We start from the raw sequence: 26,137 nt of genomic DNA, 5'->3' as shown, positions 1-26,137 counted from the left end.
TCACAACTAAACTGAGCTTAGTTGGATTCACGTATTTGGTTAGGCATTAATATATGCTGATGATAATAATACTAAGGAAAAAAAGGTGAATATCCTCTGCACAATTTGTGTACAGAATCTTGCTTCATGGTGCGAAGCAGCACTTTTAAATTAGCTGCACATTTGCAGTTCACTGAATTCTCTGAATTATGTACTTGATGATTTTTGCGAGTTGCAGTCCGACTAAAAAAAATTAATGTCTCATGGGATTCCTAATATTTTAGCTCAGAGAAATCTCACACAACCCAACGACCTGATCCACAGAGCCCTAAGATGCTCCGCACTGATTGGTCGAGGTGCCCCCCCCCTCCTCACCTCCGCCTCATCTCACTGCCACCACCACCACCACCACCACCACGGGCTCCACCGCCCTCCTCCCTCGCTCTACCACTGCCACCGGCTGCCGAATCGTGTCTGCACGAGCTGACTGTCGCTGCTCAGCATTAAGTGCGCATAGTCAGCACTTCAGTGTGTACACAGAGAGCTACCTGTCTCAGCAAGTCGCCGGGGAGCGCTTTACATTTGCAAACGCAACACAAAATGGAACCAGTGGATTTAACATGAGGTCTGGAGGAACAGGCAATTAAACAATTAGCAATGTCTGACAATTGTATTGTTCACTGCCTCGGATTATTGCTCCGCTTTTTGAAGAGGTAACAAGAGGAGGCGCATGCATGTCAACATGGATTGCATTTTCCTATTGATATGGACTTTGCCAATGCCACTTGTTAGTTGCACATCAGTGAAGTTGCTGTCAACTATGTGGTTTGGGAATTTTATGAAGGCAGGTGACATTTATTTAAATTATTTGTTAGGTAATGCGTGTATATATGTTCCCGTGAATATAGCGCTGATTTAATTTGTTAATCGGTATGCTTTACAGATGCTGCAGATATGCTGCTCCCATTCTATTACATCCGTCTCAGCTACGTTTACCGGTGACATCAGCGGACTGAATCATGGTTAGTGCATTATTTCACTTGATATGAAAGTTCATTGTCATTCTATTTAAATATATAATGAATATCCAATACTTTTTTGTTAGTCTGGTCAGGAAAAGTTAAGCATTAATATGCTATATTGCAATTCTTTTATCTCGTTCTGTTGAGGAGCTTGCCTTGAACTTTTATCACTTAAATGAATCAAGCGGCTAAGTAAAAAGTTCAAGATATGAATTGCGCGGTCTCACATTTACGCACCGGCAGGAAAGGTAGCCACGCGCGTTCCCTTTTGAGAGAAGGATTTCCTGCGGCACGTCAGAAGCAAAGCACTGATATTTAGTATTTTCTAATGCACTGGTAGGGGCAAGGGAAGATATGATGCACTGGCTTTAAATCTTCATCGTCCCATCACATGTACATTCTTTTTCTTTCGTTTGGCTTAATACAGGTTTCTAAATCTATGTGAAATATGTAGTATTTATGATATACCTTATAATTGCCCCATACAGATTATGTGTTTGTGACGCCAGTGGAAGTTGATTCACATGGAAGGTACATCTCCCATGATGTGTCACGGAGTATTCGTAGCCGGAGGTCCCTTTCAGCAATGGGTGGTCCCATATATTACCATATCTCGGCTTTTGGTAAGGATTTGCACCTGGACCTACAGCCTGCCCGGGTAGTGGCGGATGGATTCATGGTACAGACACTGAACACAGAGGGCATCGTCACGACTACAGCTGACCCTGTCATCCACAACTGCTTTTATCAGGGTACCATTCGAAACCAGTCAGCATCATCAGCTGCCATATCCACCTGCACTGGCCTGGTAAGTGACTCATCGTACTCTCAGTGTAACACTGCCAAGTCCATTCGTGGGCTAATGTCTAGCGGCAGTTTGACTGTCACTAGAACTACTGGATTTAAACTTCTAAGCGTTACACATATGTACAATATTTTCTACATTGTAGACAGTCACAACAGTCTGCAAACAGTGAGATCAATGTAAGAAATACATGGCATTCAAAAAATTGTGAAAATGAAATTTGTCAAGAAGAACATGAACAACCACAGACACAAGAGAAAGAATAGGAATTAAAGAGGATAAAGGTTGTGTGTGTGTGTTTGTGTGTGTGTGTGTGTGTGTGTGTGTGTGTATCTGTGTGTGTGTGTGTGAGATAGATAGAGAGAGAGAGAGAGAGAGAGAGGTCTTAGAGGAGTAAGTTCTGTTACGTTTTTCAGGATCTTAGTCCTTCACTTTCCTCTCTAGGACTGAGGATCACTTGTCCCACCCCGGACGCTGCACTGCAATAAAGCCATACCTTGAGTTCTGCAAACAACCTCTTTTGTCCTATGTTTGCCCTGTTTCCCCATTTCCCTTGTTCAGTGCAATTAAACCCAGAGTGAAGTTTCAGCCGCTTGGCTGGCAGTGCTAATCTTTGTATTGTCCCTTTCATTAGTGGTAGCTTCTCCACAATAAAACAGCAGTGACCCATTCTTTTAAAACTGTGCAACAACACAATGTGATTTGGGAGCAATTGCATTTGAATAGACTAGAAAGACTCTTTGATGTGCCCCCCTCTACTCCTTTTGTTTCCCTGGTTCTCTCCTCTTTGACTTGAAAGCTATGGGCAATTCACTCTGCGGTCTCTTGACTCGACACATGGTTTTATATCTCAGATAGAAATGAAAACAGTAAAGCAAATGTAATCCATGTGGTCCTGCAAAAATGTAGTACAAAAAAGGGATCTCTCTCTTGAAATGAACTTCTGTTAGAGCTCTCTCTGTCTCCATCTCTGTCTCTCTCTCCCTCCCTCGCTCTCTTTCCTGTCCCTTTCGTTATCGAGAGGAGTTTAGCCCCCCCCCCCCCCCCACACACACACCCACCCTTGCCCCATGTCATCTCCCGTCGACGAAGAGCTTTGGATTAAGTACAAATGAGGACCCATTCATCCCCCTTGATCCGCAGCAGCCCCTTGTGCCTTGGTAGGCTGTGGATAACTGGCAGCCTGTTAGGGGTTAGAGAGGTTTTGTGCTGGGAGAATGTTAATTCTGAAGTAGACGCCTTGCTTCTCTGTGGATTATGGAACTTCCACGGTCTCTCATGCTGGCATTGGTCCTCCTTCGTTTTGAATTACAGAAGAACTCAACCAGAGGGAGAGCCATGTTTACCTCCTCTGGTTGTCTTAACTCCCGTTCAGTGGTGGCATAGGAAACCAGATGGAAGGGGATTCGGATGTTAAATCAAGAACAGGCAGACTCAGCCTTTAAATCAGGAATGAGGGGGATTTGCTCTCTAAATCCCATATCATTTAAATCTGAGTTTTTAATTACTGTCTACTGCAAACTCTTCAGCTGGTGATATTGCTTGTTTGAAATTTGTTGTGTGACCCTCATCTGAAAGAATGCTATCGAAATTAAGAATGTGTTCCTCTTTAACTCCAGAATAAACTATTTGAGGTTGAAAACTGGAGATGAAGAGGATTGTAACTGTTGTAGTCTTTCCTGTCCAGGGATAACTGTGGGTAAACCTACAAAGGGTCAAACTGGTGTGTTTCTGTGTGGTGCAAGTTTAGAGCTGCTGTCCCAACCCAAAGAGAGATAAATCAGAGCTTTCGGATCCTCCCTAGGCTGCCCTTCCATTTGCTGGGTGACAGGTTCAAGTCCGCCTCCCCTTTGAGTGAGCCTGTCCTGCCCTCTGTGCATGTTAGAACAGGCTAGGCCACCAAGTCATTTAAGGATTGTTCCAGTCTACCAATAAAAGACCTGGATGAATCTTTGTGGGGCTTTCATTTAAGTCTCTTCCATGTCATTAATTACCCTATTGGTCTTTTGGTGTTACATAGACTTTTTGGGCTTTGTTGGACTGTTAATTCATTCGAATAACCCTTGAGTGGATTCAAGTGTGTCCAGTCATGCTGAACTCAAATATGACCTTTCCCAAGACCTTTATGCTATGTTTGAGTTCTCTTGCCTCAAAGCTATAACCTTACCTTCACTGACTGAGTCACCATTTGAGTGACCAAAGAAAAGAAGTTGATTTTTAGATCTTACATGCCTGGTTCTAGTATGACCAAAGCACTTGAAGTTCATGGGCACTTCAAGCTTTTATCATATCAGTATGATGTCTAGTATCATTTAAAAGTTTGTATATCTACACTAGTCCTCAATTCTCCTGTTGATCACGGCGTTAAATTCTCCCTGGGAAAGTAATGTTCTACCAGGAGATATAATCATAGCCACTATGAAACAGCTGCATGCCAGCAGAAATATAAACTTTTCTTTCTAGTTTTGTTGACAATCTCAAGTTTCAACCAGCTGTTAGGGCTGAAATGTTTTAGATATCCTTTGATATGATTTTAATGGCCCTAATTTTAATCCTTATTTACTTGTAACTCAATAAAGAACACATTAAACAGGACCAAGCAAGCACATAGGCTTCATCATCCAAGCAATACAGCTTTGAGAGTATTGCTGAGAATGGCAGGGAACATGTGGTTTCCACACCCATATTCTGTCCTGGAGAGCGTGTGGTTGTTTGGGTCTCAGAATCTGTTTAAGATGGGCAAGGAGAGGACCCACGGTCCATAGCGCCCTTGCCAGTGCTAGATGGACTGTGTGAAGTACGGATAGAGGTGAGAGTTACCCCTGTGGTTCTTCAGCTGTGTTTATTCAGGATGGAGGCTAATGGTGGATGCTGACGCGTCAACGTGTGTGATTCCACTCAGGGGCAGTTGTGATGCTAATTCAAACCGTCTTGGAGCAGAGGCAGTGTCACAATTTAACACATTTCAGTGTGAAGTTAAGTATGTGTAAAAAGCTCAGTTATTCATGACCGGGGGCAAAAAAGGTAAATCATGTTTATTCATCTTAATAACCAACTGCTCTGAACATGAGCTCTTAGTGTGCTTTCCAAATCACACTTAGATTTGGACATGCAAATGAAGAAAAAAATATGAGTGTTTTTTTCTCTGTGATGTGCCTATCATATGGCCCATTCTTTTCCCTCTACAAACCACATCGCTCACTTAAGGAGAGTGAGAGCCTCTTTAGGTCTCACTCATGACCACCTGCAGGGAAAACCTTAAACCGCGGTCCTTCACTGGCCTACACCTCCCCCAGGGCTCTTTAGCTCTGTACGCTGAGGGAAAGTAGACGACACATGAGGGATTCTCAGGTGGTGGAAGGGGCATTTGTTCCTGTCTCCTTTTAGGAGAGTGTAGACAGACAAATTGAAACAAGACTGAATATGTGCAGGACTTCCTTTGTAGTTACAAATGTTCCTCTTGCCCCTCTCATAACTCATGGGGCACTATGCCATGTTAGCACTGTGGGAGTTGCCAGGGGCCATTCCCTGGTGGTCTGTGTGGTGACATTGATGTAGTGGGTGTTGGGAGATGCCAGAGAAAAAGAGGCAGCCATGGAGCACTCCACTCTGTTCATGTCATTGCCTTTGTATTACCTCTCACAGTCTTACAAGAGTAATGGGCAGCAGTGAAGGAGCTGTCTCATCACTGCTTAGAAAATATACATATTATTGGGTTGATAACTCATTTCATAACTGGTACAGAAATGGTATAGTAGTTTCTTTAGAGCAGTATTCCTTTAATGAAATGTAATTATGAGTGTGAGGCTTGTTTAAAGGTGAGAGGTTAGATGACACAGCTCTGCCTATGACAAACATTTATTGAGACTCTAAAGGCATGCACATGTTCTTAATCTGTTAATCAGCACTTTAATGTTACGTGATTGCATTCGTTGCGGATTTTTAGGTTTTTGTTGTGCTCTTAATCTTAATCAAGTTTTGACATCCTGGCATAAAGGAGTTTCAGTTCAGTATTTCAGTTCAGTCAGGATGGTTAGCCACAGATGTCCTGACATTTACCTTAATCTCTCCTTCTCTAGTCTCTAAATATGCGTTGTATTCCAGGATTTTAAAGAATATCTAAACTGAAAACAGAATACTTCCTAGCTGTGTTGCCTGGGGAGTTGTCCTCACCTCTACGTGAGCTGCTAATTTGTGCGAAGAGCTGTTTCCACCCATTCATACCCGCAGGAAAGAGATGGAAACTGTTCCCATCAGATTTCACTGATAAAAGGCAATATAACATCATTAGCAGTGGCAATTCCAGGCCCACCTCTGCGTCGGTTTGCCAAAGTGTGAAAAGTCAGTAGGTGACCATGTTTTTAAAAGAGAATTTGTGACGCAGCTAGATGTACCTAGGGTGACACGTCAAACCTTTGGAAAAAGAAACGATATCGTTGCAAGGACACAGTCATCATAACATAGAGATGATTTGAATGAGAGCTTTGTTGCTGGCTTACTTCATTGATGATCAGTCAGTAAAGTATTAACTCTCCATGTCACTTATTTACCACAAATCGAAATATTGTTCTGTCAGCAGGCTTATGCCCAGGTTTTGGGTTGATAATAGATTCATGGTTATCAGAGCTTATCAGGTAAAAGTAACGTGCCTGTAACTGAGGGGTGTACAAAGAAGTTCCAGAGCATGGTCATAGCTGACAAACCTTCAACAAGGTGATGGCCAAAGTGTGCAAGCATAATCAATACCAGAAAATAGTAGTCAGATAACATCCAATTTATTAGTGTCATCAGCATTGACTGAATAAAAATTCAGTAGATAAAATAAGTCAGTCTGGTGAACACTATGTCTTTGGCATTTCTCATAGCTCGTAAGATGCTCAGCAGAACTTCTGTTGCTTGCAGACACTGTCTGCCGTAGCGGCTGAGTCGACACTGTGGTCAGATGTAGCAGCGTTGTGCTGGAATGCAGATGTGTTTTAAAGTTCCATAATAAGTAGCTTTGGGTTTCTCACAGCTCTCTCTCAGCTTTTAACAGCATGTAAGCACTTACTAATTTAGAATATAATATCATGCTTGGAATCCTTAAAAGCAGTGACAGTTTACACAAAGGCATCCTAATTACATTTTTTCCTCTTTCTTTCACAAATTCAAAGAGACAGACAATATTTTTTTCCCCCTCCGTACTTGTACTCAGGTTATGCTTGGTTGAAATTAGTAATTTTTTTGTAGTCACAGACAGGCTATAAGGAACCACATGAAAAAAATGGCATTCATGCTGAAGACTCCCAAAGGAAAGATCTCAGAGATCTGTGGTTTATTAGCTAATTCCCAACATCTCAGATATTCCGCTGGAAAAGTAAAGTCTCCAACTATTCGTGTCATCTTATCCAGGGCACTGGATATAGGGGAAAAAAAAACCCTCTGTGATCTTTGCAGTGTTTGCTGCAAAAATGAAATGGTAGCAGGAGGACACTGCCCTTTAATCTACAGAACTCTTACAAGTGTATTTTAACTAGGGCTCTGCCATATCAATGTGAAACCAGGCTTTCCCTGCAGACCACAAGATAAGACTGAAAATTAAAGTCTACCTTTTCTCTATGTTTATGTCTCTCTGCCCCCCCCACCATATGCCTTAAGAAGTCCTTTGATTTTCACACTGATATGTACGGAAAACATTTTCATCTTGATTTTGATCCTGAAGGTTACTGACTGCCTTACTAGTTGTTGATACACTCAGTATAGTGACAAACTCACAAGTGTTTTCCTAGTTTGAATTGTAATTCAAATGAAGGCAGCAGTCTAATGTTGATACTCCTGCTGAGGATGAAAAAAAAAACATGATTATGATGACTTTAGGATGAAAGGATTTAAGATAACACCCTATGTTGACAGATCTTTCTACTAATTGGCTGCATCAAATGCATAAATACTTATTGTGTTAGGAAGCCTACCTGCAGAGTTCTGAGAAGTAGGCTAATGTTTGTTTGAGCCTGGGCTCCTCTCAGTCTTTTCTCATTTTGTTGGCCGGCGTTTCTCAGCCTCCCCACAGACACTCTGAAAAAAGGGCCACTTAGCTGCACATGGAATCGATTTCCTCCCATTATCAAGCTGAAGCACCTCCATCTGCTAACTGCTGCGAGATGTTGTTAGATATTTGACAGTAAAGTTTGGTATGTCTCTGAGACAAATGAAATACATGTGTGATAATTGTGTGTGGTTGACTTTGGGTATCTGTTCTTTCAAGATGTTGGTTAAAGTCACCACAGGAAGTTATCAACTGGATCTCAGGGGTTTATTTTATTTATTTATTTATTTTATTTTTTTGAAGATGGAAGCCTGACCGCTCTATACTCTTGTACTTTCATTGGCTTTAAAACTTTTGTATTGAAATATGCAGCATGTCTGGGAGACTTTTTTTCCTCATTCATTAGTACTTTTAATGTGTGTTTCAGTTAATGTGGTTATTGGTTGGATTTCAAATGAGGAAAAATAACACAGAAGGTTCCACAAAGAAGAGGAGAATGTTGCCATTTTTAGGAATGCATTGGGTTGTAATATTATTTGATGTTAGCACAATTTGTTGTAAACAAGTACTCTGTCATAGAATGTTTGTTGGTTGTTCAGGATTTATTTATATCATTTCATGACACTAATAACAGGGGAAAACATTATGGCTCTCATCAAAAAAAAAAAAAGTTGCCCCTTTTATTTGAATGAGAGAAAATGATGTACTGTCACTCTGTTGGTGTATTTGCACATGGTCACACCATCTTATTAACCTACATTGTGTGTGTTTGTGGAGCTTGAATCAGCATGGGGGAAAAAAAACCCTCTTGAAACAGCTAACTGACACAAACACACACACACACAGACACACACACACACACACACAGTGTACACATATATGTCAGGGTTAATTAAAAAGATTACTTGTGACCTATGAGGCAGTGGAATGAATTTTAACATATAGTGTGGTTCTGTTCCACTGTCTTTCATGGGTGTGTGTATGTGTGTGTGTGTGTGTGTGTGTGTGTGTGCGTGCTCATATAATTTTACATGCATTGGCAGGCTGGCAGGGTTTTTAGCTAATGTGATGCCATCATATCATATGCTTGTCTGTGTAGCCCTGTTGTCTGGGGTAACCATGAGCATATGGATAAGGAAGGAGAGTAATGATGGCTGCATGCTCATGCAAGAAGACTGAGTGCACCAGGTCATAGAAGAGTAGACAGGGACACAGTGTGAAACTTCAGGATTAAGTCTAGGCCAAACTTCTGATCCTTTTGGATTTATTACTGAATTACAACTTCTTTGAAAACTAGAAGCCAGTGATCATTAGAATTTGCCATTTGAACCTAACCAGGACCATTAGCACCTATTACAGTCACAGCTGAGGTTTATCAGCAATGAATGTGGTGTTGGGTTTTGACAAGAACACTAAGAAGTTCTGTGGTCTTTCGATTGTGTTCAAGGTTGAGATGGGCAGGACTGATAGGGTCCAGTGACCCAGTTGCCCTGTACCGGGTGATGGGAGCAGATGCCTCAGGCTATGGTGGCAGACTGCCATATGAAGCCACTGTTTTCACAACATGCTCTTTTAGCAGGAGTTGCCCTGCCGCTCTGAGCCTTACATGTTTACTTTGCCACCTGCCTGCTGGGGAGGGGGAAATGAGGATCAGAGGAGCAGGGAGGTGGATTGGGAGAGCAGAGGGGGGTTAAATGAATGATTGAATGCACCGCTATTCTGCCAGGATTTGCAGGAGTGGGCAAGGCAAGATTAAACAGCATTCCATAGCCAGATGGAATGTTTGAGGCTCAGTGGTATAGGGGACCATGGCCCTAACAGAGATGGCTATACGGGCATTGGCGAGAGGACAGAGAGGACAAGAGTGATACCCAAGCCAATCAGCATGGACCCCTGTGCTTTGCTGCTTAACTGAATTTTTAATGTTCAGAATGACACAGTTTCAAAAATGTCATGGTGTCTCTAAAGACCTTGCAAGGCTTTTTTAAGGACCTACATTTGGATACCATTCTGCTTTGAATGATTAGTGCTCAGGTTCCAGAGTGAAAAATGAGATTTTGTTCATTTATACCTGTGGCAGCTATTCTGGAGTCCTGCAGTAAAGCATGTGGAGTCATGTCTCTATGAGGATAGCTGGAAAAATTGCTTCCCTTTGCTTGCCAGTGTTGTGTCTGAATCGTGTACCACTACTGTACAGTTGTGAATCAATGAAATGCGAATCTGGCCATTATTAGGTCTTCACTATGGCACAAGGACACATATAAACTAAATCCAGACCAGCTAATCCAATATAATAACCTATATAAACTGCAGACCAATACACTAGCTCTTTTACTCAGACGTGTATTTATCACTCTCTCTGTCTGGCTCTGAGAGCCTGGCAAGAAGAACAGATCTTACAGGGCTGTGGATGATGGCTGTGGTAACACGACATGCCTCTCAGGTGAACATAAATGTTCACTTACTTTCCTCTTAGCAGAGCCAAGACTGTCAGGAGTCATTGACTGCGGTCAGTGTTGTTAACTTAATGTTAGCTGGTACGCTGGCATATGCATGTTTTATGGGAAAGGAGGGGTGTGTTTGCAAATGTGATGTATGAAAGCAGTTTAAAAATCAGTGAATCAATAAAAGAAGTAGTATTTATCTTCAGTTCATCTTTGAAACTTCTGACAGGTGTTATTTATCTTAAGCTTACCTTTGACACACCTGAGAGAGCAATAAACCAATCAGTACCTTTGTTGTATGTAGGGTTTATATCTCCATAAACATGTGCACTAGAGTGTAAGAGTGAACCGAAAGGCATATACATTGTATGTGTTTTGTGAGTTGAAGTGTAGAAAGGAAACCGAATGGGTTCACATTAAATGAATCATATTGACACACGTTGTACTCTAACGTATATGGTTCAGAACTATTGCCAGTGCAGTGTCCTTAAGATGGGGTTGAAAAAAATGGTACATCAACTACAGTCAAGGGAGATCTTGAAATACAAGAGACTTTATTTGACTGTATTTCCTATATGTTGCTTAGAATAGACTGGTTGGAAAATAGATCAACAAACAATGAGTGGCTGGTAATAAAAATAATGTTTATAAGCAGTTTATGTCATTAAAAAATGTTATGGCGAGATTAGAAAGTGACACGTAAGAGGCTGTTTGCCTTCAGGTAGCTGTGAATGTCAGTGGATTCTATGGTGACTTTGGATCAACTTTTTCAACAGCAAATACTTTTGACGGCAGACCCTTCCTTCTTCCTTTTGAAAAGAACACACTGAAACATGCACGCGCACGCGCACGCACACACGCACATACGCACACACACACACACACACACAGACTTACACAGGTGTGAGGAATGGCCTTGCCTGCTGCTCCTGACAGCACTGGGGGTTTGAATTCTCACGGATAGAGAAAGAAAATTTTCTCAGGAGGCCGTTTTTGAACAAGAATGCCCTTTTCAACCACCGCGAGTGAAAGCAGACACAACTACAACTCTGTTCTCTCCTCACCAATCAAACCAATCCCTGATAACAGACCTATACCCTCTCTCTTCAACGCTGATAATTGACAGCCTCAATGTGTATTTACTGAGTTCTTCTGAAAGGCTGTTTCAAGTTTACTCCTCCACCCCCCTCTCCCTTTTCACTGGTGTGCGCAGCATACAGGGGAATCCTGCCCAGGCAGTTCAGCTTAATTAGAGAGCAGACTAAGGCTGAGCTCAGCTGTGGAGACATGCTTGAAAAGGCTTTGAAAGAGAAGGAAGCTTTCCTTGCAGCACTGACGCAAGCCTCGCATGTAAAGCTTGGCTAGAAGCCATTCTAATCGTCATTGGAAAATAAGGCGCTGAAAGGTGTCGCTTCATCTGAATCTACAGTCCTCCCATGTCTGAAACATCTGAGGTTAGGGAAGCTCCTGAGAACACCTTTAGGTGCTTGAGGCTTCTCCACATCTCCAGCACATTATCATTTATTTATTGTGGAATGACAACTGTTGCCTTGGCAATACAACTATTTGGCATTCTTGCACAGCTGTTTATTTTTATGTTATTGCTTGTGTCATAGCCTGAGGGGTTGAGAACCTACCAAAACTCTGCAGTCAGGAAACCAGAACTGCGTCAGAAAGTGTGTGGTCCTAGATTGCTCTAATAGCCTTGATGGTCACTTCCCCCACCCTGCACTACTCACTGTCCCTCTGCACACTGATCCAGATGACCATAGCCTAGCATATTCCTCTCACTGTTGTTCAGATCTGCTCAGAATTCATTCCTCTAATCCAAAATGATTTCAAATGTCTTTGAAAAATTTTTCCTTTGCTTTTTGGACTAATTCTGAATGTCAAATTGACTTTGATCTCCCTTACATGTGCGCCATCAAGGAAGTACATCTGAGGGCAGTACATGTGTTTTATACACACAGTTACGATGTGACATCGCTGAGTGACATAAAACACTTGGGACAAGAATGCTATTCACACAACGCTACATCTAGCAATGTAGCTGATTGACTGATTGACTGACTGACTAACATCAAGCAGAGAGGGGTAGAGTGACCTAGGCCAGGAAATCTTCCCCTAGGGAACATGATTAGTAACATTCCCTTGGGCCACAGTCAGCAAGTTTAGCGCATCTGGGACTTGAAAGGTGAACACCACTGGTGCATTGTTAATTACCGTATGGTAGTTAAAGTTTCCATATTTATAATGTTTGTCATTTCCAAGTGTAACTCTCTTTCTCTTTGGAACATAGTGTTGGTTGGATTCATGTCTTATTGGATATGTCCTGTTTAGTCAGATCTGACTCTAATGTTTCTTCACCTGCACAGATGTTGTGTCTTTTTTGCTTTTCGGTCATCTTGTCGTTTTCGTATCTTGAATATATTTCCATATCCTCTTGTCAGGTCTGATGCTGATGTCTCTCTGCGCTTTCTAGTCAGGTCTGATCAGGATGTCAGAGGAGGAATACTTCATTACCCCTTTACCCCAGCACTTGGCCACGGAACACAACTTCAGTGCTCCAGACGGACACCACCCACACGTTGTGTACAAACGTTCAGCCGAGCGTAAAGTTCACCAGCACAAAACCTTAAAGGACAGCTCCAAACCCGTCAACCCTTACCTGGACCACCATCATCACCACCGTCACCACCGTCACCATGACTACCAGCACCGGAAGCTACAGAGACAACACTTCTGTGGACGCCGCAAGCAATGTATGTAAGGGCACTTCCTTATTACTTTGCTTTGAAGTGCACACAAGGAAAAAGTATTAAGCACTTTGAGGATGAAATGGTGTGCAGCGAACTGCATGGCCTTTGGAGATTTTATTCTCCAAATGGCTTCAAAAAGAATGACTGTTTTTCCTTACAGCTTGCTTAACTAATGGAAATAAAATAAAGCCTAGACCAATCTTATGATCAATGGCTTTGTCAAGTGTTTTATCACAGGACTAACTGTGCCGTGGTGTCTGATATCTGATGAAAAATGTGGCTCATAACATTGCGCATCAGAAGCTCTGTTGGATGTACAGCGCGTAGAGTATTTGTGATGGGCTTAAAAATGAATGCTTTGACAGGCCCTTTTTTACTCTGGGGTATTCTTAGGTCTTTTTTTGGAACTGAACTCTCAGAAACAGTGAGTGAAATGAATGACTGTTAATGTTTCCTGCTCTTTCAATGCTTCTTTGGCATTCTTATCAGGGAGCAGGCCAGGAAAAAGGAGGAACGGTCATTTGAGCTGCTTTCCAATGCACACCCTTCTCTTTTCTCTCTGTCTCCCTCTCTCTCTCTCTCTCTCTCTCTCACTCTCTCTCTCTCTCTCTCTCTCTCTCTCTCTCTCTCTCACTCTCTCACTGTCTCTTTCGTTCTCTCTCTCTCTCTCTCTCTCTCTCTCTTGGTCTGACTGCAGACACTCCCAAACCCCCTGCTGAGGATCGTTTCCTAATGCCTGATGAATTTGAGCAACAAGGGAGAGCCAAACGATCACCTATTACGTCCAATAAAGTGGGGGGTGGTCTGAATGTGGAAACTCTGGTGGTGGCGGACAGGAAGATGCTGGAGAAGCACGGCAAAGACAATGTCACCACCTACGTCCTCACCGTCATGAACATGGTGAGCAGGCCCGTTACACAGCACTTCATAGGAATGATAAGCATTTACAACCAGAGCAGTCTAGAAATTTTAACCCCTTCAGGCACAGATTGACAAAATGTCATAATAAACCAGATTTAGTCATATAAGTAGGGCATTTGATATCTGATCAAATCAAAACTCAGGTTATGTTCTTTATATGCTTTCTGTATTCTTATTCTTTTTTTAGCAATATTTTTATATCATGAACGAATGTGCAACAAAAGGAGTAGAAGAAAAATGTATTTAAGTACAAAAGTCCCTTGACTTCAAATGATTAATGTGTTAAAGTTGCTGAAAATGTGAAAAAAAATAACTCAAAATGAAACATTATGCTTGTGGTTAGAAACACTCCATAGTCTCTAAGGTTTTTTACTTGGGATTTGAAACAGGTTTCCAGCCTTTTCAAAGATGGAACTATAGGAACTGATATCAATGTTGTGGTTGTCAGCCTCCTCCTTCTCGAGAAAGATCCGGTAAGAAACAAATTTATAGATTAATGAGAGAAGAGAGAGAACATTTAATCTTTCTCTCTTGAACAGGAGCAGGCACTACTAAGCAATTCTCTGGCTGTTCAACAAGATCAAAATACACTTTAACTTTCAAACACTTTAACCTTCACCAAAGGGTCTTTTTTAAATAATCGAATCTTTATTTTACATAGTCTAATCTTTCAACTGTCCCTGGATTACTGAGTACTACATATCTCATGTGTTAACAGTTGACCATAATAATACTAGCTCTTTCTCACCCTCTCTCTTTCTCTCTGCCTCTGTCCCTCTGACTTAAACATTCAGCTGGGCCTGTCAATAAACCATCATGCTGACCAATCCCTGAACAGTTTCTGCCAGTGGCAATCAGGCCTGATCGGTAAAAACGGCAAACGACACGACCACGCCATACTCCTGACGGGCCTGGACATCTGCTCCTGGAAGAATGAGCCCTGTGACACTCTAGGTAAAGCTCTTCACACAGCTCCACACAATCACACACTCAAACACACACACACACACACACACACACACACACCAGAAGTGGGTCATGTCTTTTGAGGTCATTAGGCAACTGGCAAGATTAGAGAGGTCACTGGGAGGTAGGCAAGATTAAACTTGGCTAAGGGTCAGGACCTTGCTCACGATGTGTTGGATGTGTCTCTCCCCAGACTCAGGCAAGGGACTTCACCTGGCTAAGAACTATAAAGTTCCTCTTCACCTCACTGTCTACTGGCAGCCTCTGCTGCCTCACTTTCTGCTGAGATATCAGCCAAAAGGAATGATTTCTGTTCAATAGCTTCAAACCGCAAATATTCACTTCTCCGGATGCATGCTGCAGGAGAGAAGTGGGAAGCCTGAATGGGTTCGCGTGATGTGTAACTCTGACCACAGTTTTGTCTTTGTTAGAAGACCATACAAACAATACAAAAAAAAAAAAACACTATTTAGGTCTACATGTATCCCTGTTCAGGAATTCTTTTTTTTTTTTTAAGAGAATGAGAATGAAGTAGTATCTTGCTTCTCCACTTTTTTTGGGAGCGGTGGGCAGTGGCATCTGTTTGACAAAGAAACATGTCACACATAACAAGTCTATATATTGATACGGTCTTCATTAGCTCTTTTCCACTCTCACCAGATTTCTATTCACTTCTCTCCCTGTTGCCTTTGTTTTCATCTCGCCCTCTCCTCTCAATTCAGGTTTCGCCCCTATAAGTGGGATGTGTAGTAAATATCGTAGCTGTACCATTAACGAAGACACAGGACTGGGCCTGGCGTTCACCATTGCCCATGAGTCAGGGCACAAGTGAGTTCAAACCAATTCACTCTACCTATGTACTTCCATCAGTTCACTAATTAATACTTGATTCGCCTTTGGTTATGATTTTTTTTTTTTTTTATCAGCCCCTTTTGTTTGGTTTTGTTTTTGACTAAATTATAATGAAACAGCTGTTCCAAACCCCACAAACAATTTTTTTTTTGCCAGTAATATGCTCTCCATATAATCATGTTATACAGTAGTATGTATAATGTACAGTTTCCAGACAAATTTCGATCAGATGTGACTTTTAAAAACCTACCTTGAGGGTATTGGGTGATACACATTGAAGCAATAAGCATACAAGCATATGATATTACTTCATTTTCTCCATGAAAATGTGTGGAACCATATGCTGCCCCAAAGGCAACAGGAATTTGTTTGTGTTTACACGTTTCCATCGAGATAACAGGGAGTTTTATTTGACATTTGAGATTTCAAATTTATGGCTAAAAGCAGTCTTTCATGGTTGGCAGTCTTGCAAGACAAATTGCAGTCAAGTGCCCCTGAGAATGACTATGTTGATAACATGCTAGATGATGTGTCACTGAAAATGCCTTAATCACCTTGGTCAAATGAAGAGGAAGTGTTCTTAGATTGTAGACAGTATTTTGGGCCAAAAACACTTCCCAGCCAAAAGTCATTAATCACTGACGGATTGAGGAGATGTAATTTTTATACGTGACAGCCCTAACAGAGTGGTCTAGCACGGCCAATCAGCAGATGTCATTTTTTTCTCTATATCAGCATATAAATGTTAATAGTTGGTCTCCAGAAATCAGGCTTTGGGGCTTATATGTGAAGCGTGTGACCCATGACACTCAGTGAAGTATAAAGATTTTTATAGCATTTTATTGGATGAAAACTCTGTTAGGTTATAGCGGTAAAGTCCCATCTGACTCAGGGAGTGGTTTTTTACCTGGAGCAATACATTAATAGTCTCAGTGTGTAAAGCTGTGTCTCTTTTTTTTTTATAGAACTCCCTTTACCTCCCTCTCTTTCTTTTTTCCGTCTCCCAGTTTTGGAATGATCCATGACGGAGAGGGAAACCCCTGTCGGAAGGCAGAGGGGAACATCATGTCTCCTACGTTGGCTGGGAACAATGGTGTCTTCTCCTGGTCTGCTTGCAGTCGTCAGTACCTCAATCGCTTTCTGGGGTTAGTACTGCTCTGCCCCAACATTTTAGAATCATAAAAAAAAACGATATGAGTTGAGATTAAGAAGAGGCTCATTCACTTATAAGGACTTGTGTATTTTATGTTTACTAAAATTTTGTAATTTACTGTGTCTAACATTTAAGAATTTAGACATCAGAACACTGAACCTTCGTAAATGTTCTGATAGGTCAGTATTTCATCTTGTAGAATTCAAAAGCAATGGAAGTGTCTGTTTATGTGGGTGTGTGCATGTGTATGTGTGTGTGTTTGTGTGTGACTGTCTGGGTTAAAATGTCAGTGTTAATGTGTGTGTGTTCGTGTGTTTCACAGTACAGCTCAGGCCTCATGTCTGGTGGATGAGCCCAAGCAAATAGGCCAGTATAAATACCCTGAGCAGCTCCCTGGTCAGCTCTATGATGCTGACACTCAATGCAAATGGCAATTTGGCTCCAAGGCAAAACTCTGCAACCTGGACTTTGTGAAGGTAATGATCAATATTTCTGTTCTCATCATAGGTCAAACTTGATGACTCCACTTACTCCAGTTAGGCTTGAAGGATTTGGATGGAACAAAGTATGTGTTTACTAAGACTGTTGTGTTAAATACTCAAAGCACTCGAGATACTTTTGCACAGGAATGCCTAAATATTTAATTATTCCAGATTATTCATCTGTATGTTTGACAGTTCAGAAGTAAGAACAAATAGCGCTGATTAGATGGGAAAAGAAAGCTTAGAATTGCACATTGTGTGAGAAATAGACCTTGTACGTGGTTTGAACTCCTGTTGTCAGTTGCTACACATGCATGTAGAGCAAACATCTTGCAATAGAGTCACTATTTCATGTTCTCTTAGGCCTAACTTCACATTCTCAAGCCTCACACAAAGGTCCAGCGGTCAATAGACTTGGGCCTCATATTGGCATCCTCTGTACTCTCAACATCTCATACATTCATTGATATGCAAATACCCCATGAATAAGACACAAACCTAGAGAAAGAGATTAGGCTTGGGAAATGGACATCCCGGAGTCCATGTGTAGGATTAGATCTCATACTATGGTCCAATCCACTGAAAGACTCTTATTGCCTTTGTGCACTTCTCAAACCCTCTACTTCTCCTGAATAGTGTTTTGAACATAGCCCTACTCGTAAGACCTGGACCAGATCACGTCTTAACCGAGAGGAATTATTGTTTACATACACCAAAATATATGTATATCTGTATATAATATTTTACTCCTGTGTGACTGTGTGCTTATTACACTGTAAAAACCCATGTCCTCTGATTTAGATTTGTGTAGTGGGACCGGCTTTTCTGAGCTCGGTTTCCTGCTTGCTATCTGCCAGATGCAATTGGGCTAGAAGCCAGTGTGGCAATGCTCCCAAAGCTCCTTCTCTCCTATTACTACTGCTGCATTGTGAGAAGAAACAAATGGTACAATAATAGCGTGTTTCTTTTGGGGAGCACGATGATTAATTTTGACAGGGCTGTTTTCTTTACTGAAGAGTTGATTGGCCATTGCTATGGTTACTGAATGATGGTGTGGTGGCAGAAATGGAAGGGGAACAGATGGAGTGTCTTCTTCATTGACTGTGTTTTTTGTTTCTTTGACCCCTTGAGGACATCTGTAAGTCATTGTGGTGCCACAGGACTGGACATCGATGTGAGACCAAATTCATGCCCGCTGCAGAGGGCACCATCTGTGGCCCAGACATGGTGAGTAGGCACTTTCTGTATATTCTACTCTGATCGCAAAGGTAGACACGACCAAATACAGACTGAATGACACACTACCACCCAGATTCGTCAACACTTGGACACAGAGGAGAACAAGCTCAGAGAGTCAAACTTTCTTTTGTTCCCTCTGCCACCCCTACTCCTAGTCTCGCTCTCTTACCTGCCACATACACACAGACGCACATACACACACACACACACACACACACACATACCCACACGCACACACAGACACCCCCCCCCCCCCCCCCACACACACACACACACCTGGAGGAGTACTCTGTGTTTTGTAAATGCTCCAAAAAGCACGAGGCTCTCCTTGTCTTTCCACTGTGTAAGATGATAGTGGGTGAGGGGGAGAAGTGCTGATTTACTGGAGTGTGCAGCTTGGCTTTGCACAGCCTTGTGCTCCAGGTGTGGCACTGGACTCATTCCCAATCCAGTAAGCACAAAAATCCCAGTGCAGATATAGACTCTCCGCTCCTTCCTCTTCTTCTCTCTATGTCTCTTCTTCTCTTTTTGGTCAGAATCATAGCCCTCTCATCTCTGATTGGTTGCAGTGGTGTCGACGGGGTCAGTGCGTGAAGTTTGGTGACCACGGTCCCAAGGCGGTTCACGGTCAGTGGTCTGGCTGGTCAGAGTGGTCGGACTGTTCCAGAACCTGTGGGGGAGGGGTTATGTACCGTGAGCGCTCCTGTAACAGCCCCAGGTAACACACACCCCCGTGAGCCATTCCCAGATAAATGGGGAGATTTCTCTCTTAGCGTACAGGGACCACACTCAAATAAGCCTTGGACCATGTTTTTAGAATAGCACTCAAAAACTAACCATTCTTAATAACACAGTGTACAAGCTCAAAGCAGGACCAAACTGAAAAAGTGTGTGAATATGATAAAACTCTGCCTCCATAAGTCATCTAATTGCCAGAGAGTTTCTGTTTTCTGTTGCTGTCGGTGACTAGACAGCAGGACAGATTTAGACTCTTCCATTTGCATCATGCCCAGCTCTTCCTTCTGTAAACAAGTCAATGAGTTAAATGTTTTAGGAGGAGCTTCTGCTGCCAAACATGATGATTATGTCAAACACACACACACACACACACACACACACACACACAGACACACACACACACACACAGACAGGATGAACTGGCTGGCTTTATCTGGATGTATTAAGAATGACACTGTATTTGGACATATGGCTGCCATGCTGACTAAACCTTAGAGAGAATGATATGAGAGTATGAGTGTTGTCAGATTGCCATTGGCCTTTGGCGCATTGAATAATCTCAGATTAGGCTTGTGTTGCTGCTGTGAGGGCAAGGGCTCTTTTTTAAAATTTTGAGTTGCTTTGTGATGCTTTATATTGTGTTTCTGTAAGAATGAGTAACCCTCTTTTAAATATTGCTCGTTGGTGGCCTCTCTTGAGATTCTGCAGAGCTGCTTTAGTGACAATAAATATTGTAAAAAAAATGTGATGTATTGTAAGAACTATAAAACCTTAAAAACCTCAACAGTTCATCAAGGCACCATAATCCATGTTTGCTGTCATGCCCATACCATAGTTTATTCTTACATGGCTTTGTATGTGTGTGTTTGTGCATGTGTATCTGTGTATGTGTGTCTAAATCCAGGTGTTTCCTTTGTTTAAATGATGGCAAAGAGTTGTGGTGGTTGCATTTCAGGATACTAGGAGGATTGAGTCCTCATCAGTGTTTGGCAGTCTCAAGCATTTCAACATATTTCTACTGGAAGAGGAAATACCCAAGCTAGCTCTGACAGGCTAGCTCTGAGTCTTTTTAACACACACAAAGTTTGTTCGCCAGTGCATTTCAACCTAGAGCACAGAGGGAAAAAAATATGCTCAGCTTTATGTTATATATCATGATTAGCACTGTGCTCAGATCCTGATGTTGAAACTCAGTGATCATGGGATTTGTTTTAGGATAATCGGGGACTACCTCTGAAAACTTTTGAGGGAACCTAAAGGGTCCTTTATATTTTCAGATCTGGACTGACAAGTGTCTGATTTTTCATTCTGTTTGTTTGATTTGGTCTCTGAAAATGAAATATAAGATGTATCAGAGAGGATTCTCGTTGTAAATCTGCCACAAACTGTAAATTTACCATATGCTGTGAGATGGCTATGAGAATAGGTGTCAAATTCATGATGTATTCATGTTCTTGGATCTTTTCAAAGTAAATGCAGAATGGGATGTTGTTTAGTGTTCTTCACTGATTTTTCCTATAAAGAGCTGATCTTGATTTAAGGCAATGAAAGAGGCATGAGGTTTCTAGTAATCTGTCAGACTTGTTTTTGTGGCCTCCTTCATGCTGTAATCTGATCTTCTGAGGAAAGGATTAGCCTTGATTCGATCTCCTCTCTTTTGACAAATCTGCACAGATAAGACAAAAATATGAGACAGAAACTATTTGTTCATACATCTGTAATTTTTTTTAGAAATTTAACAGCATGGATGACCAGACCCAACATGCATATTTTAGCAGTGCATAATTAAAGAATGGTGTTAGACAGTGCTTAACACTCACCAGGATGCTTATGATGTGCTAAGGACATAAAGACCATACCAACAACCTTGCATTTCAGTTTAACAATGTCACCACTAAATTTGCATGTGTTTACTTTGGATGGCATACAAGCTATTCTTTACTGGCACCAGAATACATTTCATTCCATAGTTGAAAGGAGAAAATTTCAAGAATTTAGAGAAATGATCTTCCCTCATCACTTATTGTCAGCACCTGCACCTCAGCAGGTGTCACAGGTGAGGTTTCATCTGAATGGAGATTCTGTATTTTTCAGTTTGTGGTATTTCAGACAGAAAGAAATCATTGTTTTTGTTGGTGCAGTTCCTAGTTACAGTTATTGTGAGGGCCTTTGGTGAAAACAATCTTTGACTAATGCCTGGAGATAATATCCCAGTGGAATCGTTGAAGGTTCATCACTGCACGTGACCTGATAAAGAAAATCCCAGTGTTATCCTTGGCACAGCTGCTACTTATTCTGCTGATATCACTTTGATATAAGAGCCAGTAAAATAAATCATCCCACACAGGTCTCGAGTGTATGAACTAAGAGATGGATGTTGGTCAGGTTGGCGTTTTATAACTGGCTAGTAAAGTAGGTTTATGATGCTCAGAGCATCATGTTAATTGACAACGTGTGGCTGATGTGATGTTACAAGCCCTCAGAGCCAGAGTGAGTCCCCAGAGGTCAAAGTGCTCTGGTGGGGTCTTAGGGTTTCTCATGAAAGGACCACAGGAATCCCACCAAAGGGGCCTTCGATATTGCTTGTACTGTGAGAGGAGAATTCCCTCACTGATGTTCTCATTCATTATCTTATCATCATGTGATCTTACATGCATTTATTTTCTCATTTTTTCATAGAGGGGTTCATTGACTTAACCTTATTTGTTAATGAGTATATAGTCTTGATAATTGAAAACGCAAATAAAGCAGTAAAAGGAGCGTGTGCTGTTTTGTGAGGCATAGGTAGTTTCATTGGCTCCATTTGTAGTAGTTTCAGCGATGGTCTTTTTTTTTTATAGCATCCTCTGAAAAGAGGAATGATATTTTTAGTTGTTATGAGGGCTAGAAAGGGATGCTAGACTCCAGAGACAGTGAGAAAAGGAAACGATGGTGGTCACAACGGAGTGAAGAGGTGGGCAGTATGGGTGATTAAGAGGGCCAGACAGACAGGATGACCCCCAAACCCTGGAAAGTTTGCTTCTAGCCCTGTTGTTCTTAGATTTACCTCCCCCCTGGGAATACTAGTGCTACAAAATCTGCTGACAGAGAAAGAACGAAAGAGAGAGAGAAAAAGGGAAATAAATCAGAAAGACAAAATCTACAGTTCTAAAACAGCATGTGTTTGTTTTCAAAGATATGTGTGATGTGAATGAGTAACAGGCTCACTGGTCATCTGGTTTTGAGAATTATTTCCAGTCAGACAGTTGTTCTGTAGAATAAACAAACAATCATTTGAAAGGCTGCAAAGCTGTGCTCGTGCTCTGCCCTTCTCTCTCTTCCTCACATTAAGCACTCTAACATATGGGCTTGAGCTACTCCATGCCTAAACCCTAATAGGATCAGACTGAGAACCAGGTGTTGAAATTTAACACGGAGAAAAGCCTAGCACAAACAAGTGCTTCACATCACCTGCTTTAATGGAGCAGTGCGGTCTTTCATTGACTCCAACTGTTGATGTCTGAAAAAGCATCACGTATCAGAGAGCTTTACTTGAGACATTCTCTGGATTCTATAGAAAGTCTCTTTCTCTCTCACTCTTTCTCTCTCTCTCTCTCTCTCTCTCTCTCTCTCTCTCTCACACTAACACACACACACACACACACACACACACACACACACACACACACACGTAATGCCATGCTTTGTCAGCTGTAGTTGCACATCTTAATTGAGTCATCTTTCTACAGGGTGCAGCTCAGAGTTGACCTTTGATTGCTTGTCCAATCTAAAAAACAAACAAGAAAAGAAAAATAATCAAACAAAACAAAAAAATTCAGTCATCTCAAACAAAAGATACCCGTGAGGTATCTACTAAATTTGAATATGTACATTATAATGTATGTAAATATTTACTTCTGAGTAATATATGAATACTTCATGAAAATGTCCTGCTGGTCAGAGCCTGTCTGGAGGGTAGTGGAAGAGCTCAGTCACTGATATGTGTATCAGAGGCATCCCCCTTTCTGTTTGATCACTAGACAAACATGAAGGTGTTGACTGATCTTTAAGAGCTTGTGGGAGTCACACCTGCCCTCTCTGTGAACACCAATATGTGTCCCAATGTCCGGATGTGTGAACAGCTAGTGGAAAGTGACATAATAGCTGCTCACACACACACACACACACACGCACACGCACACGCACACATACACACACACACATTTACTTGGACTTGATGTGGCTGAGGTTCAGCAGGAAGTGCTGTCATTTTCTTTGAGGTTAGGCTGTGGGAGCGTGCCCATAAACAGTGCTCTACTTTCAGATCAGGAGTGGAGCCACAAGCAGTACTTCGCTCTTGGAGCTCCAGTCAGAAGAGCATGTGGACTGGCTATCTCTAAGGACACTGGGTGTCTCTTCTCTTTATGTGGCACTCTGTCACATGCCTGTGGTTTTGGGAGGAGGTTGGTGTTTCCAACCTCTGCTCCAGGCCAACCTCTCCACAAAACACATGACATCAAGGAACTCAAAGCTGACCTTTAAGGTGGTCGGCCATTTGAGAGATCGGCTGTCTTAGCTACTTTCAGAAAGAGCTCCAGTTTTGCGGAGAAACATTTTTACGTTTTCTTCATTTCTGACAGTGTGAAGACATGCAAACATGTCCCTGAGGTCAATTCAGCCTGTAAAGTGCATAAAAAGCACCATACGTCCCCTACATTTCCCCTTCAGTCTTTGGCATACCATAAAATATACTTGATGACAGCACATTCTGATCCAAGTTTAAACGTACATCCAAGTTTATGTTTAAATTACACTCAAACATATGTGTGGGGATATGGCATTCTATGACACCTAGTTATTCCAGGACACCAAGTCAGCTCAAAACCATGTTTTGTAACACATTCACAAAGATTCAGACTCACGCTTCTTGTGGTTCAAGATGAATGCTTAACAGTTTTTGTAGCACTTGCCCAAGCACATCTGTTTGGTGTTTTTTTTTTTTTTTAATTTCTTGTACTCTCTCCATGTTAACTGTGTTAATTGCTGCTTGCTTCGCCCCAAAGTCCACAGCACAGCGGGAAATTCTGCCAAGGCTCCAGTCGACTATACCAGCTGTGTAACACCAAGGCCTGCCAACCCAACACAGTGGACTTCCGTGCCCAGCAGTGTGCAGAATACAACAGCAAACCCTTCAGGGGATGGTACTACAAATGGAAGCCTTACACCAAAGTGGAAGGTATGGGAGCTATTTGTGTTTTTGTGTGCTTATTATGATCAAACGTAAATGTGCCTTTAAAAAGTCAAAGTGCACCACAAACTTCCACATTAACCTCATCTATTCCTTTACCTTGGAATTTCTAGAATGTGAAACAGCCTTTATAAATTGTGAAATACAAGGAAGAAAAGGAACTGATGTATAAGTGTTGTAAGCTCATTAAAAGGAGTGTATTATAAGTTCATCAAGGTCACTTCATGAACATGCTTTTTCCCTGCCTGGGCTTATGCTACTGCAAGGCTCTTGTGCTCCTTTTTTTGGGCAAAAAGTAAAATGTGTGTTTTTAAGATACATTCACTGCTGTTTTGGACAAAATACACCTACGTTGACACAGTGCCAAATATATGTCACCTCACAGATTCACAGGACTACATTGTTCATTCTGCACAAAACTCAGTGGCTGCATCTCATCCCAGTTGCACTCTACACTTTAAACATGTAGTCACCTGCTCCTTATCCACAGTGAATGAATGGGTTATTAAAAAGAGCCCTAAAGGCAAGTTTATACAGAGGAGTGTATGTGCAAGGAAGAAAAGGGAAAAAAGAGGAGGGAGAGGAAAAATAGAGCTAGAGAGAGAGAGAGAGAGAGAGAGAGAGAGAGTAAGTCAGTCTGAAAGTTTAGCAATCACCCCATTAGTCTAATGACCTCTGATTAGGACGGATAGGGAGAGATCCTGAGCTGCCTCCTGGGGTTGGTGCTGCAGAGCTGTGTAAGTGGGGCTGAGGCTGCCAGTAAAGACAGGGCTCTGTGAAGAGGTTCATTCTCCCTTTTTTCGCTGGCCATAACCAACCTTGGCACACTTTCAGTGGCCAAACACAGGTGCTAGGAGGTAAAAGCATTTACCACAGGGTTGGATCCAATCCATTGGATCCATTTAAGAGCGCATATTTTTGTCATTTCGTATCACGTACTTTTGCTTATTCAAATTTAAGCGTAAAAAGGGAGGTTTGCCCTCTTGAGATTACGTATTTATTATCACGCTCAGCTGGAGCCTTACATGGTTTTAACGTCTAACTTTAACCTCTAGATGGATTTTCTGATCAAACACCTGAAATTTTTCTGCTATGGTGATCTAAAAGTTATATAAAACTACACAGATTGCACATACAGAGAACAAATGTCATTGAAGACAAACTACAGGTGGAATTTGTCATTGGAACTACATCTTATTGTTGGTCTTCCAGACTGTTGAGAGTCTTGTTATACTTGTTCAGCCAGCCATAAAATGGATAAGCAACCTCTCTCCTCATATTGATGCAGTAAATTGTTACTATCCTTTCAAATTCTCTCCAGCAGAGTGTTTTGATTAATTGTCAGATGTCCTTAGTGGCGAAAATTTGGTTTGTGAAAAGAAATCAGTTTACATGGCTTTCAAGTTATTCTTCATGTTAAGCACAGGTCACCTATTCTGTACACATCAGAAACTCATGGATGCAGGATGCAGGAACTGTGGATTTCAAACTGTGAACTAAAACAACCCAACAACAACAACAACAA

General features: G+C 41.7%; 1 protein-coding gene across 1 annotated transcript in view; it reads left to right on the top strand.

Moving 5' to 3' along the window:
* The first annotated feature begins 709 nt into the window (after positions 1-709).
* Positions 710-26,137, top strand: part of adamts18 (ADAM metallopeptidase with thrombospondin type 1 motif, 18) — a 43,318-nt gene continuing 17,890 nt past the window's right edge. Inside the window, exons 1-13 of the mRNA XM_030765951.1 lie at positions 710-823; positions 923-1,001; positions 1,490-1,809; positions 12,758-13,037; positions 13,732-13,934; positions 14,345-14,428; positions 14,750-14,909; positions 15,644-15,749; positions 16,781-16,918; positions 17,249-17,402; positions 18,540-18,635; positions 19,217-19,365; positions 24,428-24,600. Coding sequence (XP_030621811.1) covers positions 710-823; positions 923-1,001; positions 1,490-1,809; positions 12,758-13,037; positions 13,732-13,934; positions 14,345-14,428; positions 14,750-14,909; positions 15,644-15,749; positions 16,781-16,918; positions 17,249-17,402; positions 18,540-18,635; positions 19,217-19,365; positions 24,428-24,600 — 2,056 coding nt within the window. The remainder of the gene's footprint in view (positions 824-922; positions 1,002-1,489; positions 1,810-12,757; positions 13,038-13,731; positions 13,935-14,344; positions 14,429-14,749; positions 14,910-15,643; positions 15,750-16,780; positions 16,919-17,248; positions 17,403-18,539; positions 18,636-19,216; positions 19,366-24,427; positions 24,601-26,137) is intronic.

The sequence above is a fragment of the Chanos chanos genome, chromosome 2 (assembly GCF_902362185.1).
Source record: "Chanos chanos chromosome 2, fChaCha1.1, whole genome shotgun sequence".
In the NCBI taxonomy this organism is placed as follows: Eukaryota; Metazoa; Chordata; class Actinopteri; order Gonorynchiformes; family Chanidae; genus Chanos; species Chanos chanos.
The sequence above is the reverse complement of the archived record's forward strand: the minus strand, read 5'-3'. Positions and strand labels throughout refer to the sequence as shown.